Here is a 19137-nt window from a genome sequence, read left to right as displayed (position 1 = left end):
CAAAGCGATTCTACTTCCGCATAATGGATGAATGTGGTACAGTACAGTACAGTTGGGGAACAAAAAAATAAAGATGTTCTTCCCTCTGCCCCTCTCCACTCTCAAAACAACACGCTTTGTGTAGCAGGTAGAATTTCACATTGACCCGACGCTGATGGGAAAGCAACCCAACGTGTACAGTGGAGCTGAAATAACACACACACACACACACTTAGCTGTAGAGTACAGTCCGGCAACCCTCCCAATCCATCCCTAAGGGGAAGGTCTATATGTCAAGACGAACAAATGTGTAAATGGCTGAACGTACGTGTACCATGTGTTTCCTCTCCAGACCCCTATGGTGACTTACATTAGTCACATGTAACATGATCCTGATTAATCATTGGACTATTTTCTCTCTGTGACAGCTGTAAGGAGTATAAGAACCTCAACTCCTTCTTCGCTATCATCATGGGCATGAGCAACCCAGCCGTGAGCAGACTGAGTCAGACCTGGGAGGTGGGTCTCTGTCTGTCTGTCTGTCTGTCGGTCCGTCTGTCCGTCCGTCCGTCCGTCCCTCACTGTCTATCTGTCTGTCCAACAACACTCACCTGTGTTTAGCCCCTGCCCAAGAATATGGAGATTTCAACTGTCTGTTAACCTTCCCTGTTATTTGTGTTGACAGAAACTACCCAGCAAATTCAAGAAATTTTACAATGAATTTGAAAGCTTAATGGTGAGTAGCATGAACCATTTTAGCCCCATATCAACTATTCATCCACTCACATAGTCTCTAGCCTTGCTTTCTATAGCTTCTCTTTATTCAAATATTGAATTGAAACTTTCTTGCATGGTCATTTGTCATCGAGCAATGTATGGATTGAGCAGCACCACCTTTGGCTGTGACTGTGCTGTGCCCACTTAACATGGTTATGGCAGATCTCAGAACAGTGTGAGTGTTTCCACAGGACCCGTCCAGGAACCATCGGGCGTACCGGCTCACTGTGGCCAAGCTGGACCCACCCATCATTCCCTTCATGCCGCTGCTGATCAAAGGTCAGTGCAACACAACACAGCTCTCTCTCCACTGTCTTCATGACCCTCCATGTTGTTTACACATTATCTCACCCATTGATTGACTATTGAGAGGCTTATCTTTACTGCCTCTTTGTGTGAAGAAGTTTTGATCGGCGACTTTTGACCTTTTGTTTTGGTGTCGACCTGCGACACAGTGTAACTACAGTAGCTTCTATATTGTTTGCTCTGTTCAATTCCACTCCTAGGAATTGGGAAAGGGGGGTACCTAGTCAGTTGTACAACTGAATACATTCAACTGAAATACGTCTTCTACATTTAACCCCTCTGAATCAGAGAGTTGCGGAGGGCTGCCTTAAATCGACATCCACGGCGCCCGGGGAACAGGGGGTTAATGGCCTTGTCCAGGGGTGGAACATCAGATTTTTAGCTTGTCAGCTCTGGGATTCGATCCAGCAACCTCTCGGTTACTGGCCCAATGCTCCTACCTGCCAGGCTAAATATGCTCTCTCTATGTGTGTAATCATATTGCAATTATCTTTTCAGACATGACATTCACTCATGATGGAAACAAGACGTTCATTGACAGTTTGGTCAATTTTGAGAAAATGGTAAGGCCCTCCAAGATGATATATATTTGTACATGATTTTACATTGGAAGTCTACAGTCTTAATGGTACCTTGAAGAAGGCACAGTGATGCCAAAACGTTGGTGTTTTACCCAATAAATTACTGGCCGCTTACCTATAGTGTGTGACTCTCTATTTGTGTAAATTCACAATGATAACATCTAGTTGTGTTGTTTTTTTTCTTCCAGCGAATGATCGCTAATACAGTGAGGATTGTGAGATACTGCAGAAGTCTACCATTCGGTAAGTCAACATACGGTTCTTCTGTGTAGTCTTCACTTGACTGGCTTCCAACAGGACGTTGTTTTAATAAAAGTGGGTTTTCCTCGTCCTCTCTCAGGTGCAGAGCCGTCGCAGACCAGTAAGAACCACCCGGACGTGCGGAGCTACGTGCGCCAGCTGACTGTTATTGACAACCAGAGAACACTCTCTCAGCTCTCCCATAGACTGGAGCCTCGCAGAACCTGAATTCTCCCTGGACACTGGACAGACACATGTCACATGCGGCTGCTCTACTGCCAAAAAGAAGCTTGCTTTATACAGTATGTTATACCAGTACACACACATACCCACTCTGCTACATGGAACGTCACATTATTACATGTATAGTCAAGTATCATTTTAGATGCTACAGAGTTCATCAGCTCCACCTTCAACTGTATTTCAAATGTCAGTATCATCTATGCTTCTTTGTTTCCTTAAGTGTATTGTTTACATTATTTGTTGTAAACAACGGGCAGGCAGCCTGGTTTAAGTTTCACAGCATATTCAAATTCATCTCATTCTTATGTCCCTGAAGGTCTATTTGATACTTTGAAGTCACCTGCCCCATGAAAAGGACACAATGTATAAAGCAAAGGATCTTTTGGAAATAGTCATCCATTAGATTGTTGCACAAATCTATGTTGGGTTGATGTTAGTTAGGAAACGTTTTCCGAATGGAAACATTGGCTCTTATTTCACTCCCTGACCTCATCAATTGCAAATCCTGATATTCAGTTGTGGTTTCATATCTTTTTTTTGTAAATCAGATTATATTTATACATATTTTAGTTTGTGGCTTTTTATTACACCTTGTACAATGTATTCCTCTATTTATTATGACCTCAGCATGCAATGATTTGAGATGTTGGGCTGGATATATGTGAGCACATTCCTCTATAACAATCTGTGAGGTAACTATTGTCAGCAAGATTTTTTCCCCCCATGTTTATTCTGTAAATATTAAAAACGGATTAGATGTATCTGCTGAAGATGCTGTCCATTTGATTGTCCATTGATTCTTTTTTTTATAACAACTAATTTTGAGCTGATGACATATTTAGAGTAGCCTGGATAACATTTCAAATGCTGCCATAGTAGTCTTTTGAGGTTAGGAAAACGAATTAAATTCCCTAAAACTGCAGGTTTTGGGTGTTATAAGATAGCTGCTACGACTGTGTGGTGCTAATATCGTTTGGGGTGTACAGATTTTGTCCATGGAGTGGAGCTGTTGTCATCAGAATTTGTGTGAAAGTACTCGAAATATGTTGGGACCTTCTCTCTTGTGTGTTACAGCGTTCGGTAGCCCGGGTCAAGGAAGTTGGGTAACTCTAGAATTCACCGTATGGGGAAATCATAGACGTCACGCTCGGGTTCCGAAAGTGGGGTCTTTACAGTACTATATTTGGTTATATGTTTACCTACAGAAGTTACGCTACACCTTGGATCTGTCAGACTGTGATTGCCAGTTTTATTTGTTGGAAAAGTCAAAGGTAGGTAATATCGCATTATGTTTCATTGTAGCCTAGCCTATGAGATGTTTTCAATTACATCATTTTTTTGAAAGCTGTAATAATCATTAATGCGTGATGTAAACATCACGTACAAGACCAATAACCTAAATCTTATGATTTCTATCTTTATTTTACAGTTGTCTGTTTTTGGCAAACGCTTGGTCTCGTGCGTAAAAGTGCTTAGTTATGCGCAACATGGGTGTCATCGAGGAAATGGGCTGTCTTTCCTCAAAAGCCCTATGTTAATCCTTAGCTGCTGAAGTGTCTTTATCTTGCTAAATTATATTTGACACAATTAAGGGCTCAATTCAATAAAACCCAGATTTGACTAGTCACACATTAGGGATGGTTCTAAATGTACATAATGGGGACCTGACAGAAAATGGGGGAGGGTCATGCTTTTTCATTTCAGTCAGGGCAACCTTTTAGTATTTTTTTTAACTCTAGTCCATGGTAGGGTCATTTAATTTGTCCGATACCACATCTCATCTCTGATTCTCTAATGGGTACACAATATCAAAAGCCTACAGGCTATTTAGTGTGGTCTCAATCAAATGATCCATAGCTATATAGGCTATACGAAGTGCTTGGAGAAGCTCAGAGCCAAGTCATATTTCTAAGAAAATGTACTTGCTTCCTGAGTCTTATGCTGCTGCAGAACACTTGCTCATTATGTATTTATTAGAGTTATTGACCTCACAATAAGCCAGATTCAATCAACTTGGTGCTGAAACTTGAAGTGGCAGCCGCTGCACAATCAATCTGAAATGGACAGCTCATGGTGCTGAAATTAGGCAAATTCGAGTAGGCATCATTCATTTAAACCATCTTCGTTTTACTAACAACAAGAGGGGTTTATGTTGGAGCCTATTTCTTCCTATTTAAGATATAAGAGATTAGCCTACCTGCTTGACAGACCGAATATGGCTATATCTTTGTGTCAGTGAAGGGTTGCCATAAGCCTTTCTTATATTAAAGAAAATGGCAAAAAGCATAGGTGTAACGTCTGCTTCCAACTCACACTCTCAAACACATAGATCCCCTAAACGCAGCTCACTTTCCAGCCCACTTTCCAGCTCACACTCTCAAACACCTAGATCCCGTGAAAGCAGCTCACTCTCCAGATCCCAAATCACCTGAATTCTGATCACCAGTTCACACACCTGTATGTCATGTCCACACACTATTTAGTTCAGTTCATTGCACCCCATCATTGTGAGGTATTGTTTGTTTTTGTACACATTCTATTTGGAGCTCTGTTTATTTCCATTTTAGTTCCCTTCGTGTATCATAGTTTTTGGCTATCCTCACGTCCTTGCCTTTACTTTTGCTTTTCCTGTTATCTTCCTAATTGCCTGATCTCCCGGACTACATTATTAGCCTTTTTTCCCTGCCTGTACTGTTCCCTTTTTGGATTCCCTGTGTATGACCTGCCTGTCCCTGGACCCTGCTACCTGCCTCCTCCTGTGTATGACCTGCCTGTCCCTGGACCCTGCTACCTGCCTCCTCCTGTGTATGACCTGCCTGTCCCTGGACCCTGCTACCTGCCTCCTCCTGTGGTCATTTACTAAATAAACACCTGCTGCACCCTGCGCTTGAAACCAGCAGTCTGTCTCTGATCATACTCATTACAATAGGCCTACCCCTTGTTAGCTTAATTTACTGCAGTAGGCTAAATCAGGGTCACACTCTTGGTCGTCTTAAACAAATCTACTTCGAAACAAAAGTATACACCTTACACACATGTTTATGGGCTTAAAAAAACATCTGTACCATGTCAGACATAAAGTTGAAATGTATTACATGTTTGAGTTTGCATCCCAATATTACACATTATATACACTACTGTTCAAAAGTTTGGGGTCACTTAGAAATGTCCTTGTTTTTTAAAGAAAAGCACATTTTTTGTCCGTTAAATGTCACGCCCTGATCTGTTTCACCTGTCCACCATCTGGCATACACAGTGAGATGCGTCCTGGGTGTTTCGACCACAGGGCAGGGGTTTCCAGTACCTGGTTGACTGGGAAGGTTACAGCCTGGAGGAGAGGTGCTGGGTTCCCGCTAGAGACATCCTGGATCCAGCCCTCATCACCGACTTCCACTGCCGACACCCCGGTCAACCAGGTATGCGCCCAGGTAGGATGCCAGGTGGTGCCCCTAGAGGGGGGGTACTGTCACACCCTGATCTGTTTCACCTGTCCTTGTGATTGTCTCCACCCCCTCCAGGTGTCGCTTATTTTCTCCAGTGTATTTATCCCTGTGTTTCCTGTCTCTCTATGCCAATTTGTCTTGTTTGTTAAGTCATCCAGTGGTTTTGTTTCCCAGCTCCTGCTTTCCCAGTCTCTCATTTCTCGCGCTCCTGGTTTTGACCCTTGCCTGTCCTGACTCCGAGTCCGCCTGCCTGACCACTCTACCTGCCCCTGACCTTGAGCCTGCCTAATCGTCTTGTACTGTTTGGACTCTGACCTGGTTTATGAACTCTCGCCTGTACCCGACCTGCCTTTTGCCTACCCATTTTGTCATAATAAATATCAGAGCTCAACCAGCTGCCTGCCTTCTGTGTCTGCATTTGGGTCTCACCTTGTGCCCTTATAATTAAAGTAACATCAAATTGATCAGAAATACAGCTGGAAGCTAATTAAAAGGCTAATTGATCATTGGAAAACCCTTTTTCAATTATGTTAGCACAGCTGAAAATGGTTGTTCTGATTAAAGAAGCAATAAAACTGTCCTTCTTTAGACTAGTTGAGTATCTGGAGCATCCGCATTTGTGGGTTCGATTACAGACTCAAAATGGCCAGAAACAAATAACTTTCTTCTGAAACTTGTCAGTCTATTCTTGTTCTGAGAAATGAAGGCTATTCCATGCGAGAAATTGCCAAGAAATTGATGATCCCGTACAACGCTGTGTACTAATCCCTTTACAGAACAGCGCAAACTGTCTCTAACCAGAATAGAAAGAGGAGTGGGAGGCCCCGGTGCACAACTGAGCAAGAGTACAAGTACATTAGAGTGTCTAATTTGAGAAACAGACCCCTCACAAGTCCTTAACTGGAAGCTTCATTAAATAGTACCCGCAAAAGACCAGTCTCAACATCAACAGCAAAGAGGTGACTCCAAGATGCAGGCCTTCTAGGCAGAGTTCCTCTGTCCAGTGTCTGTTCTTTTGCCCATCTTAATCTTTTCTTTTTATTGGTCAGTCTGAGATGGCTTTTTCTTTGCAACTCTGGCTAAAAGGCCAGCATCCCGGAGTCGCCTCTTCACTGTTGACGTTGAGACTGGTGTTTTGCGGGTAATGAATCTGCCAGTTGAGGACATGTGAGGCGTCTGTTTTCTCTACATCAGACAACTGAAATATAACAAAACCGTTTGATATAGAAACACCGGATTTTCAGCGTTGATTTTCTAAATTTATTTGCATCATGAAATGATTAAACATATTAATAACATTCCACCCATTAAGCCACTAGAGGGTGCTAAGGTCATTCGACTGCAGGAAAGGGTTAGGTTTTGAAAAAAATAAAGCGGATCTGAATATAAAAAGTGAACCAAAGAAGTTGTGAAATACCTGGATACCATATTCACATTTATAATGATGCCTCAGATTTAATTATTTGCAAACAGGGACAGTTTCCTTGCAAACAAAACACACTGATTTGACATTGGGTAAATATGATAAGATGAACACAGCCTATTTCTCTGTCCATTCTCAGGCTGTAATGTGTGTGGTAATAAAACAGATTATACTAAGGTCTCCATGTAAAATGATGTAGAATTGTATGAAATGTTTATAAAAGGGGGCCTCCCGGGTGGCGCAGTGGTCTAAGACCCTCCACCTCCAAATCTAGCCCACTCCAGAGTACAGGCCTCATTCCTTCGACTATAAACACAAATCCGACCATCACCCCTGGTGAGATGAAACCACAACTCGTCAGTGAAGAGCACTTTTTGCCAGCGACGGTGGGTTTGTGCCCATAGGCAACGTTGTTGCCGGTGATATCTGGTGAGGACCTGCCTTACAACAGGCCTACAAGCCCTCAGTCCAGCCTCTCTCAGCCTATTGCGGACAGTCTGAGCACTGATGGAGGAATTGTGCATTCCTGGTGTAACTCGGGCAGTTGTTGTTGCCATCCTGTACCTGTCCCGCAGGTGTGATGTTCGGATGTACCGATCCTGTGCAGGTGTTGTTACACGTGGTCTGCCACTGCAAGGACGATCAGCTGTCCGTCCTGTCTCCCTGTAGCACTGTCTTAGGCGTCTCACAGTACTGACATTGCAATTTATTGCCCTGGCCACATCTGCAGTCCTCATGCCTCCTTGCAGCATGCCTAAGGCACGTTCACGCAGATGAGCAGGGACCCTGCGCATCTTTCTTTTGGTGTTTTTCAGAGTCAGTAGAAAGGCCTCTTTAGTGTCCTAAGTTTTCATAACTGTGACCTTAATTGCCTACAACTGTAAGTTGTTAGTGTCTTAACGACCGTTAAACAGGTGCATGTTCATTAATTGTTTATGGTTCATTGAACAAGCATGGGAAACAGTGTTTAAACCCTTTACAATGAAGATCTGTGAAGTTATTTGGATTTTTACAAATTATCTTTGAAAGACAGGGTCCTGAAAAAGGGACATTTCTTTTTAGGCTGAGTTTAAATAACCTACATTTCCTTAGGTCTTTTTTTCCCATGGTCAAATTAACTCAGACTGGTCTTGGGTACTGTATAAAAAACTACTACCAGGGCGACTCCCCTCGCAGGTTTGCTTTAGCTTTCAGAATTAGAGGTGTGTGGGGACAGGATGATTATTGGAAAGACACTGCGTAAACATTGCTGTGGCAGGTTGGAATGAATCCCAGCCTTGCACTACGTACTGGCCACAGACGTCATTTCAACAACTAGTTTTGATTTACCTTTGGTTGAGTCGTCAACTGACGTGAATTCAACACGAAATCAATGACATGTCGCCAATGTCACTGAACAAAGTTACATTTCCCCGACGTCGATTACTTTTTGCAAATCCAATAAATGTTCCACGTTGTTTCAACATCCTCACATTACATTTTCTTCTTGAACTGACGTGGAAACAACGTTTCAACCAGTTTTTGCTCAGTGGGTAGCTTATACGTATTTTGGGTGTGGTGCGTGCAGCAGCATAAACACCAATGAGCAATGGTCCCTTCCCATACAGTAGCCCACCCACTGTTTCCCTTGATATGGTGATCTCTCCAAACAGAGCACAGTAGTTGTAACCAGTTCGGTCCTCTTGGGTGCACCAGTATCTATACTAGCATGAGCTAGTAATATTAGTAATTATAGCGGTTTATGCCAGAAATTGCGTATTACATTTTTCTTGAATCAAATGCATTATCTTAGGTTGGTGGAGAATTTGAGGGGAGTGAAGAGGACAATCTTGACCCTCCAACATTTTGTCCACCATACAATGTACTTGATACACGGTAGCCTATTCAGTGTAGGATCACTGTCCCGAACTTCAGCTGATCAAGTTTTGTTTCATCCTTAGTGCCGTTTTGCCCTGGCTGAATTATTGACTACACATCCCAGGAGTCATTTTGATTACGTACGTAATCAAGATGGTAGAGTTTAAACACTGCAGCTTCCCTGGAGCTGAAGTTAGGACTTCCTGATGGGACACTTACAGTGTTTGCTGATGTAGCTGAGTTAAACCTATATCAATATTTACAGTAATGACATCCAACACAGGGATGATATAGATGGGTAAAGCAGATGAGGTAACTCGATACATTTGATTATTTCCCCCCAAAATGTACTATCCGCAGAGTTTATTTCCACGTGGGTATTGGTCCATTATTTCAATGTCTGCAGCAGAGTGTTTACGTTCCAGTGAGGACAGGCAGAAACGAGCCCTAAAGTAGAGTGTGTGTGCTCCAATAACATCCAGCAACCCTGGCGTCTTGAGTGGCCACAGCAAATGTCAGAGCTGCTCATGCACTGGGAAGATTGGTGTGAGGCTAAGTATAGCAGGAATAGCCATAAATTAGCAGAGAGCATTGACTCCCCTCTGTGACAATGGAGGCATTTTCTGCCCGGGTTGGATAGCAATCCTGATTCAGGTCCAAGTAAGAGCCTCTTAAAAGCCATAATTGCTGAGCAGTAAATGGGTAACTTATGAACAACAGCTGAGCTACAATTTCCTGTAATGTAGGGATTGTTTCTTTACAGGATGCATTTAGGTTATGTGCAAACAAAAGGTGCTCATTGTCTGTGGGCACATGTTTGATGCTTTGGTCAGGTGTTCCCTCTCCCTAAACATTGCAATTGATATGCATTAGGAAAACACAGTCACTGTTCTTTGAATATAGAATTAGAGGTGTGTTGCACCTTCTTTGAGCGTGATTTTTAAAACAAGCGTGTAGTGATTGTGTGTCGTTCCAAGTTTGCAGTGCTTCATGGGAGACTAGAGGGTGCGATCCCTTTATGAGCTCTGCTGTGTCTAACTCGCTGGCCTTACATGTCCAGACCACACTAGACCGTTCTGGAATAGTCTGTGGCTTTGGCCGCGTGTATTTTGTGCAAAGTGATCACAGCAGAGTGGAGAATGCATGCCAGGGATGCCGTAGTCCTTATTCAAGCTGACGGAGGATCCTGGGCCACTCATTCAGTGCTTACTGGTAGTGGTGACTGTGTGACGTAGGTCTGGGGCAGGCAGGCACGTTGAATGTCCCGTAAATCACTGGCTGAGATATCACGGTGCCACTCCGGGCAGGCATAGCCAATGGCACAGAGGCTTCCCTGGGGTACTGTTAGCAGCACATCCAGTCACACACTCTCTAATGATGTGCTCTAGTGTACAGCTGTTCTTTTAGTGTGCCACCGGCGCAGGACTTTTACTGGAGGAATCAGAGGGGTCTTTTTTTGGGGAACAAACCTGAGACAGATTTGAGCGTTGGTTCTAAAAGAAAAAAACAGTTTTAGTGAACTGTGCCTCTTCTTCTTCCTCCTCCACTGTCTCCTTCCCTGTGGTCCTCCAGACAGACAGACGTCGAGTTGGGTCCGAGTGTCATTATGAGATGTCGTCTCTCAGCGCCTCCTTCGTGCAAATCAGGTTTGATGACATCCACTTCTACGAGAACTGCGGCGGCGGCAGCTTCGGGAGCGTGTACCGAGCCAGGTGGATCTCTCAGGACAAAGAGGTGGCGGTGAAAAAGCTACTCAAGATCGAAAATGAGGTAGGAGTCGTAATTGCCCAGGCTTTTCATATACTTTTTAATTGTCGGTGTAGCAATCATTGTAATTGCTCCCGTTTAGTGGGTTGTGGTGACTTTTGGGACGCATCAGTCATAGTCATTATGCTCCTCCTCGCCTTGGGCACAGAATTGGCACACACTGTATGCTTTAAAGAAAGATTATTGCCAAATGAGAGATCATATTAAGACCAATTAAAGCAAGTGTTTCTTAGTCTGGAGATTTCGTGATGGCCTCATTGTCTTAAGACAAAAAAAACACTTCTGATATACCTATTCATGCATATTCTATTTGATCTCCAGGCCTATGGCGGGGTGTGCATAACTTTGAGCCTTTACTTTAAGAAAGAGTTCACTGATAGCCATTGATCTTCAGCGGCTTAACACAATGCATAGCCAAGCCAATTCAGTCCCGTTTTGCAACAACATTATGCCGTCTGTATCTTTTGCTTTGCGTCTTTTTTTTGTTCAGGCTGAAATCCTCAGTGTGCTCAGCCATCGCAACATCATTCAGTTCTATGGGGCGATCCTTGAAGCACCCAACTATGGAATCGTCACCGGTAAGTCCATGCAACCCTTATCGGGTTAGTTTGTCATCCAATAGTAACCACAGCTATTATCTCCACAGCAGCTTCACACCACGTTTACATCCGCCGCGTTAATGGGAAACCAGGAATCACCATCTGTTCATGCTTGTTTCACAGCTATTTTGTTTGCTTAGAACTGAATGGGGCTGTGGTCTATATTAACAGTATTGGTAGATGACTTTAGGGGTCAGTAAGATAGCATGCTGCTGGCTTTTTGTTCATGTTGAATGTTTCTGAAGTTCATGCCATGTGACAGTCCTCTCCCAGCTCATGCTCAGAATATCTTATCACATGGCAGTCATTGGCAGACTGAACGCTCCCATGATTAGGATGTTAGCTATGAACTTCTCTCAGCCAGTGAGTGGTGAATAACACTGCTGTTGATAGGAATAGGACAGTGCTCACTGCTTACTGCTCATTGCTCACTGCTCCCTGCTCACTGCTCACTGCTCACTGCTCACTGCTTACTGCTCACTGCTTACTGCTCACTGCTCACTGCCTACTGCTCACTGCCTACTGCTCACTGCTCACTGATCACTGCTCAATGCTTACTGCTCACTGCTCACTGCTTACTGCTCACTGCTCACTGCTCACTGCTCACTGCTTACTGCTCACTGCTCACTGCTCACTGCTCACTGCTCACTGATCACTGCTTACTGCTCACTGCTTACTGCTCACTGCTCACTGCTCACTGATCACTGCTTACTGCTCACTGCTTACTGCTCACTGCTCACTGATCACTGCTTACTGCTCACTGCTTACTGCTCACTGCTCACTGATCACTGCTTACTGCTCACTGCTCACTGCTCACTGCTCACTGATCACTGCTTACTGCTCACTGCTTACTGCTCACTGCTCACTGCTCACTGCTCACTGATCACTGCTTACTGCTCACTGCTTACTGCTCACTGCTCACTGATCACTGCTTACTGCTCACTGCTTACTGCTCACTGCTCACTGATCACTGCTTACTGCTCACTGCTTACTGCTCACTGCTCACTGATCACTGCTTACTGCTCACTGCTTACTGCTCACTGCTTACTGCTCACTGCTCACTGATCACTGCTTACTGCTCACTGCTTACTGCTTACTGCTTACTGCTCACTGCCTACTGCTCACTGCTCACTGATCACTGCTTACTGCTCACTGCTTACTGCTCACTGCTCACTGATCACTGCTTACTGCTCACTGCTTACTGCTCACTGCTTACTGCTCACTGATCACTGCTTACTGCTCACTGCTTACTGCTTACTGCTTACTGCTCACTGCCTACTGCTCACTGCTCACTGATCACTGCTTACTGCTTACTGCTTACTGCTCACTGCTTACTGCTCACTGATCACTGCTTACTGCTTACTGCTGACTGCTCACTGCTTACTGCTTACTGCTCACTGCTTACTGCTCACTGCTTACTGCTCACTGCTCACTGATCACTGCTTACTGCTCACTGCTTACTGCTCACTGCTTACTGCTCACTGCTCACTGATCACTGCTTACTGCTCACTGCTTACTGCTTACTGCTTACTGCTCACTGCCTACTGCTCACTGCTCACTGATCACTGCTTACTGCTCACTGCTTACTGCTCACTGCTCACTGATCACTGCTTACTGCTCACTGCTTACTGCTCACTGCTTACTGCTCACTGCTCACTGATCACTGCTTACTGCTCACTGCTTACTGCTTACTGCTTACTGCTCACTGCCTACTGCTCACTGCTCACTGATCACTGCTTACTGCTTACTGCTTACTGCTCACTGCTTACTGCTCACTGATCACTGCTTACTGCTTACTGCTTACTGCTCACTGCTTACTGCTTACTGCTCACTGCTTACTGCTCACTGCTTACTGCTCACTGCTTACTGCTCACTGCTCACTGCTTACTGCTCACTGCTCACTGCTCACTGCTTACTGCTTACTGCTCACTGCTCACTGATCACTGCTTACTGCTCACTGCTTACTGCTCACTGCTTACTGCTCACTGCTCACTGATCACTGCTTACTGCTCACTGCTTACTGCTTACTGCTTACTGCTCACTGCCTACTGCTCACTGCTCACTGATCACTGCTTACTGCTTACTGCTTACTGCTCACTGCTTACTGCTCACTGATCACTGCTTACTGCTTACTGCTTACTGCTCACTGCTTACTGCTTACTGCTCACTGCTTACTGCTCACTGCTCACTGCTCACTGCTCACTGCTTACTGCTTACTGCTCACTGCTTACTGCTCACTGCTCACTGCTTACTGCTCACTGCTCACTGCTCACTGCTCACTGCTTACTGCTCACTGCTCACTGCTTACTGCTCACTGCTCACTGCTTACTGCTCACTGCTCACTGCTTACTGCTTACTGCTCACTGCTCACTGCTCACTGCTCACTGCTCACTGCTTACTGCTTACTGCTTACTGCTCACTGCTTACTGCTCACTGCTCACTGCTCACTGCTCACTGCTCACTGCTCACTGCTCACTCTAGATATTTCTTTTCTATTGACTTGAATTTTCTACCTTCTTTTACTACTTGGAGTTGACCTACTCCATTTCCTCCCTAATCTCTTCCTTAGGGGGTTTTAAGCATCTTAAAAGAGCTCTACACTCTCATTTTATGGCACTTTCTGGTATGCTTCAGACTTGATTCAATCTTTGTTCTCTATAACTCCTTGTTTGGGCAAGCTTAAGTCTTTGTCCTTTTGCCTGTGATCTCCTCTCACGTTCTGGCTTAACAGTGACCTAAGCAATCGGGTCATTTTGGAAGTGTTCGACCTCTGCTTTTAGAATGATTTAGACAAATGACATTTAACTATGACATGTAATTCTTTCCCAGTCTACCCACCCACACTCACACGCTTACTCTGCCGGCTCCTGCTCTACTTTCATAGATCATGGAAGGCTGTTGTATGGAAACTTCCTGTCCTAGTTGGGAAAAAGCTAAATCTCATTGCATAAATGTTGTGTGCTACTTCATGGATTGAGGAATTGGAAAATACCATCATATCTTTGCAATCAGGAGACGTTGCTAGATGGGAAAAGATGCTCCTTTGATGTTTCTGCTTGCTTCCCTCTGTTTATGTCTTAAAATACAGTCTTATATTAGCCCTGTACTGTTATAGTCGGTTACAAGGCAGTAATGTTGAAATCTTTCACAGAGTTCTCAGACTTGACATTTCCCTCCTCCGGCCAGTGTTGTGTGAGTGCGAGAGAAGGGGTTGGCTGGTTGTCAAGGAGCTGCTGTCTATATTTATCAAAGCAGAATCTAATTAGCAAGAGATAAAGGAAAAAATGTTAAAGACCATTCTGACCATGCCATATCCACATTCATCAGCTCTGTTATAAATGTCCCCTGTCTACTCATATATCAGGGACTGTTGTCTCAGCAATCTAACAAACATTATAAACTGGGTGGTTTGAGCCCTGAATTCGGATTGGCTGAAGGCCATGTTATATCAGACCGTATACCACGGGTATGACAAAACCATTGTTTTTCCTGCTCTAATTATGTTGGTAACCAGTTTGTAATAGCAATAAGGGGGTTTGTGGTGTATGGCCTCTTTGCGTCGTGCCTAACAACAGCCCTTAGCCTTGGTATATTGGCCATATACCACACCCCCTTGGGCCTTATTGCTTAAATATCTATCAGGTGAAGACATTTGTCTCTGCAGACCCACGTGGCAGAGAGTTTGTCAATAACTACCTAAATTTACTAGAGAAAAGCTAACTTTTTAATGTCATAGCAGGTTATATCATTCCTTTCAGTTAACTCATGCTTCAATACTCACTTTGAGAGGCTAATAGATAGGAAAACGTTGTATGATGAAAGCTATTCAGGGAGATGCATTATCTATGGAATTTGCCAGTCTTGTAAAAAAAAGTACAAAGTACAGAGCCAAATGATAAAAAGTAAGCCTATCTAAGAGATATTATATTGAGATGGCTCAGTATTTGTTTTCCAGTAGGCGGAACTAATCATGCAATACCATTACAACGAACCACTTTCACAGAACTGTTTTTTTGTAGTTACAGCCTTCATCGGTCATTACCATTTAGAAGGGGAACAATCCGTAGGAAGCCCTGGTGTTCGCTTCTAAAACACACACTGTAAATGACTAGTTCAATCACCGACGTCTTTCCTGGATTTATAATAGGGCATAACATGGTCAGGTCAATTAATATTATTAATGACAAGTATAGGCCTGGTTCCTTCCCTCGAGGTTGATTCTTGTTTGCACTATTTTATGAGGTGACGCAGACGTTTTGGTCGCGCGAACGTCCGACTCCCACCAGTCTAGCTGGTATCAGATAATATCAGTTTTAGCCATCTGTCTTTGCCAGGCCACTTTATAGTTCATGGAGCGACTGGAACGCCGTCTGTCTGTCTCTCTGTCTCCCCGGTACTGAAGTGTCTTAGTGATTTAACAATGTTTATTGGCAGGCTTTTTTTTTTTTTAGAAGGAGGTGGTGTTGCATTGAGTAGCAAAGCATTCAAGTTCACATAATGCTTCTATTGTTAGTGTGTTTCCCTTCACTACTGGTCTGGGGAAACTATTGCATTTGAGTAATACGATTGGCCTGATCCTTCTTGAACATTATATCAACATTGTTTTACAGGGATGTTCTTAACAGTGCCATGTACCTGTCTGTAATCATGTACAGTATATGGGGACTTTGTGTGGCCGTACACCTTGGCTTCATTTGGATATGGCGAGTTACTGCTGGAATCACAATGACAGGAGAACAGTGCACAAGAGCGTAGGCCGCAGGTGTTTGAACCGGGAGTGTGAGTGAGGTTGATAGAGTAGTACCCCTTTCCGGCAGTCCAATGTCCAAAGTGTGACCGGGATTTTAGACCTGGGATTTTAAACCGGAATTTTAGTCTTTTTTTTTTTGAATTTCATAATTAATCAACATGATTTATTTTTAAAAGCTGGATGCTTTTTGTTATATTTTAGTCTTCTGTGATGTATGTGAAGTGTAATATTGGGATGCAGACTGGAAATGGAATACGCTTTAAGTCTATCTCTGACATGGTACAGGCGTCGTCTTGTTTTTAAGCCCATAGCCATGTGTGTGAGGTGTATACTTTTGTTTCAAAGTAGATTTGTTTAAGACGACCAGGAATCAGTCTGTGTGACCCTGATTTAGCCCACTGCAGTTGAATGTTAAAGAGTATGTGAGGAACAGAGGAACAGAGACACACAGGGTGCCAAGCTGGGTCAGTAGCGTTTCCACAATGCATTGTGATGAATGAGCTCATCTCTTCTGACCGGTCAATGACAGAACAGAGGACAGGACTGTAAAACCGGACTTCAACTGCTCTCTTAACTACTGTATAAAACCAAACGGTCTATTCACAAATAGAGGACATATTGTCTCACATATTTTTATTAACTCGTGATTTCTGAACGAGATACGGTTGAAATGATACAGATATATTTGATATTGCACACTCTTAGAAAAAAAGGTGCTATCTAGAACCTTGAAGGATTCTTTGGCTGTCCCCATAGGATAACCCTTTGAAGAACCCTTTTGGTTTCAGGTAGAACTCTTTATGGGTTCCACCCTTTCTACAGAGGGTTCTACATGTAACCCAAAATGGTTCTACCTGGAACCAAACAGGGTTCTCCTATGGGGACACTTGAAGAACCCTTTTGGAACCCTTTTCTCTAAGGATGCAGTGCAATGTAAGTGTAGATTTGGGAGTCTTAGGACTGTATGTGTTTCCCACAGAATATGCTGGTGGAGGGTCCCTGTATGACTACCTGTCCAGTGCAGAGAGTGAGGAGATGGACCTGGGACAGGTTATGACTTGGGCCATGGAGATTGCCAAAGGTACAGTCACGATTCATTGTAGGATCTACTTTAAACCAGGCAATGCTACATGTAGTTTCGGAATTTTTGCTTAGCCATTTGACTTAACTAAACCACCCACTGAGATTCCACATTTGTTTTAGCTCATTACCAACTTAACAATAGAATATATTTCAGATTTGTCCGCTTATGGTCTATTCCAACTCATTGTTATTCTAGGCATATTTGTTATAGAATTCGGGTCTCACTGAGAACAAGTGAAGTCAAAACATTTAGGCCTAAATGGGATTAATCCATGTCCTTAGTTTGCATAATAAATTAGCATTGAGAGGGAGGCATGGAGGAGAGCACAGACGAACACAGCCTTGTTTACCTCTGCTGGTTGCACATTGACCTCAGTCAGATGAAATGTGCTTTATTTCTCCATTAGGCATGCACTATTTACACTCAGAGGCCCCGGTCAAGGTTATCCACAGGGATCTGAAGTCCAGGAATGGTAAGGTTTCAGATCCATCTGCATGATCTCTGTGTCTGTTTCCGTCTGTACAAAAGATATCTGGTCAAACTGATTATGTCTTTAGCCAGAGGCAAATATTACATAAGCTGAATTAGACGAAAACTAAAAATACACATTCTCCTGTTTTCTATTGCAGTGGTTGTGACGGCAGACAAAGTTCTTAAGGTACATTTGTTTGCACATGCAAGTGATCTGACATTTGCATACTGACTTCACCCGAAACGGTTGAATCCCCAACCCTTGCTAAATCCCGGGACCACCTGTTTCCCCCCCTGTGTAGATCTGTGATTTTGGGGCATCCCGGTTCCACTCCCACACCACACACATGTCCCTGGTAGGCACGTTCCCCTGGATGGCCCCAGAAGTCATCCAGAGCCTGCCCGTGTCTGAGACCTGTGACACCTACTCCTACGGTGTGGTAAGTGACCAACACATAGGACACACACTGACCAGCTGTTGGATAGTCAGTACAATAGTTGTGTAACCTTTATTTAACTAAGCAAGTCAGTTAAGAACAAATTCTTATTTACGATGACGGCCTACCCCGGCCAAATCCGGATGACGCTGGGCCAATTGTGTGCCACCCAATCATGGCCAGATGTGATACACCCTGGATTCGAACCAGGGTCTAGTGTCGCCTCTTTCACCGAGATGCAGTGCCTTAGACAGCTACACCACTCGGGAGTCCATAGTTACTTACACTGGGCTATTTTTATTCTCAAACTGATGCTGCAAGACAATCTGCATGTGATGTCCATATGTATCAACTTATAGGTGGAATTTTATTTACAGTAGTATACTGTAATTTAACTACAGAAACCATCAGAGGAGATTTAGGGACTGAACCAGCTTGGGAAAGAAATAGCTCTAATGTCACTGTTGCAACTTCATGGTCGAGAGAGTAAACTGTCAATCAAACAGTACCTAGCACTTGAAAGAACAGACTTTTCAGAGATGACATTTTCATGCCTGCATTACATCCACTTGAAAAGTAGTCGTGAGTGGCATTATTGACCTTTGTAGAAGTACTAACAGCGATTCCATATGTTTTCTGCCTCATTCTTGTCATCATCAGAAAATGTAATCTGTCACCCCTGAGTAGAGAGAGAGTATGAAGCCTTGGTATATGTTAGTGTGTGTGTGGGTGTTGGTGTGTGTTTGTGTGTGTGCTACTGCGCATGGCTGTGCGCGCGTGTGTGTACAGAAAGTATTCATATCCCTTGACTCATAATTATTTTCTCACCCATCTACACACAATACCCCATAATGACAAAGTGCCGGCATGTTTTTAGAAATGTTGGCACGTGAAATACAGAAATATCTATTTCACACCTCTGAGTCAATACTTTGTAGAAGCACATTTGGCGGCGATTACAGCTGAGCTGAGTCTTTTGGGGTAAGTATCTTAAGAGATTTGCAACACCTGGATGGGACAATATTTGCCCATTATTCTTTTGAAAATTCTTCAGGTTCTGTCAAGTTGATTGTGGATCATTGCTAGACAGCCATTTTCAAGTCTTTTTAAGTCAAAACTGTAACTAGGCCGCTCAAGACCAATCAATGTCATCTTGGTAAGCAACTCCAGTTTAGATTTT

The 19137-nt window shown here is 43.6% G+C and overlaps 2 protein-coding genes across 9 annotated transcripts in view; both read left to right on the top strand.

The window, feature by feature from the left end:
* The window catches only part of LOC110501447 (rap guanine nucleotide exchange factor 4), a 52754-nt gene extending 49858 nt beyond the window's left edge, over positions 1 to 2896 (top strand). For all 6 annotated transcript variants that reach the window (XM_036958806.2, XM_036958807.2, XM_036958809.2 and 3 more), the window contains 6 exons: positions 408 to 498; positions 665 to 715; positions 948 to 1035; positions 1561 to 1625; positions 1832 to 1886; positions 1984 to 2896. In XM_036958806.2, coding sequence (XP_036814701.2) covers positions 408 to 498; positions 665 to 715; positions 948 to 1035; positions 1561 to 1625; positions 1832 to 1886; positions 1984 to 2111 — 478 coding nt within the window. In that variant the 3' untranslated portion in view covers positions 2112 to 2896. The remainder of the gene's footprint in view (positions 1 to 407; positions 499 to 664; positions 716 to 947; positions 1036 to 1560; positions 1626 to 1831; positions 1887 to 1983) is intronic.
* Positions 2897 to 3148: 252 nt separating this feature from the next.
* LOC110501448 (mitogen-activated protein kinase kinase kinase 20) overlaps positions 3149 to 19137 on the top strand; it is a 48025-nt gene continuing 32036 nt past the window's right edge. The window contains exons 1-7 of one of the 3 annotated variants that reach the window (XM_021579019.3): positions 3149 to 3397; positions 10422 to 10619; positions 11107 to 11194; positions 16945 to 17046; positions 17456 to 17521; positions 17679 to 17707; positions 17823 to 17960. In XM_021579019.3, coding sequence (XP_021434694.2) covers positions 3170 to 3397; positions 10422 to 10619; positions 11107 to 11194; positions 16945 to 17046; positions 17456 to 17521; positions 17679 to 17707; positions 17823 to 17960 — 849 coding nt within the window. In that variant the 5' untranslated portion in view covers positions 3149 to 3169. Of the gene's footprint in view, positions 3398 to 10015; positions 10620 to 11106; positions 11195 to 16944; positions 17047 to 17455; positions 17522 to 17678; positions 17708 to 17822; positions 17961 to 19137 lie in introns of those variants that run through there. The other 2 variants (XM_090215605.1, XM_021579020.3) reach the window with 2 other exon arrangements.

This window comes from Oncorhynchus mykiss, chromosome 22 (assembly GCF_057628025.1).
Source record: "Oncorhynchus mykiss isolate SJ-2025 chromosome 22, ASM5762802v1, whole genome shotgun sequence".
Classification (NCBI taxonomy): domain Eukaryota; kingdom Metazoa; phylum Chordata; class Actinopteri; order Salmoniformes; family Salmonidae; genus Oncorhynchus; species Oncorhynchus mykiss.
This window is presented reverse-complemented; position numbering and strand designations above follow the sequence as displayed.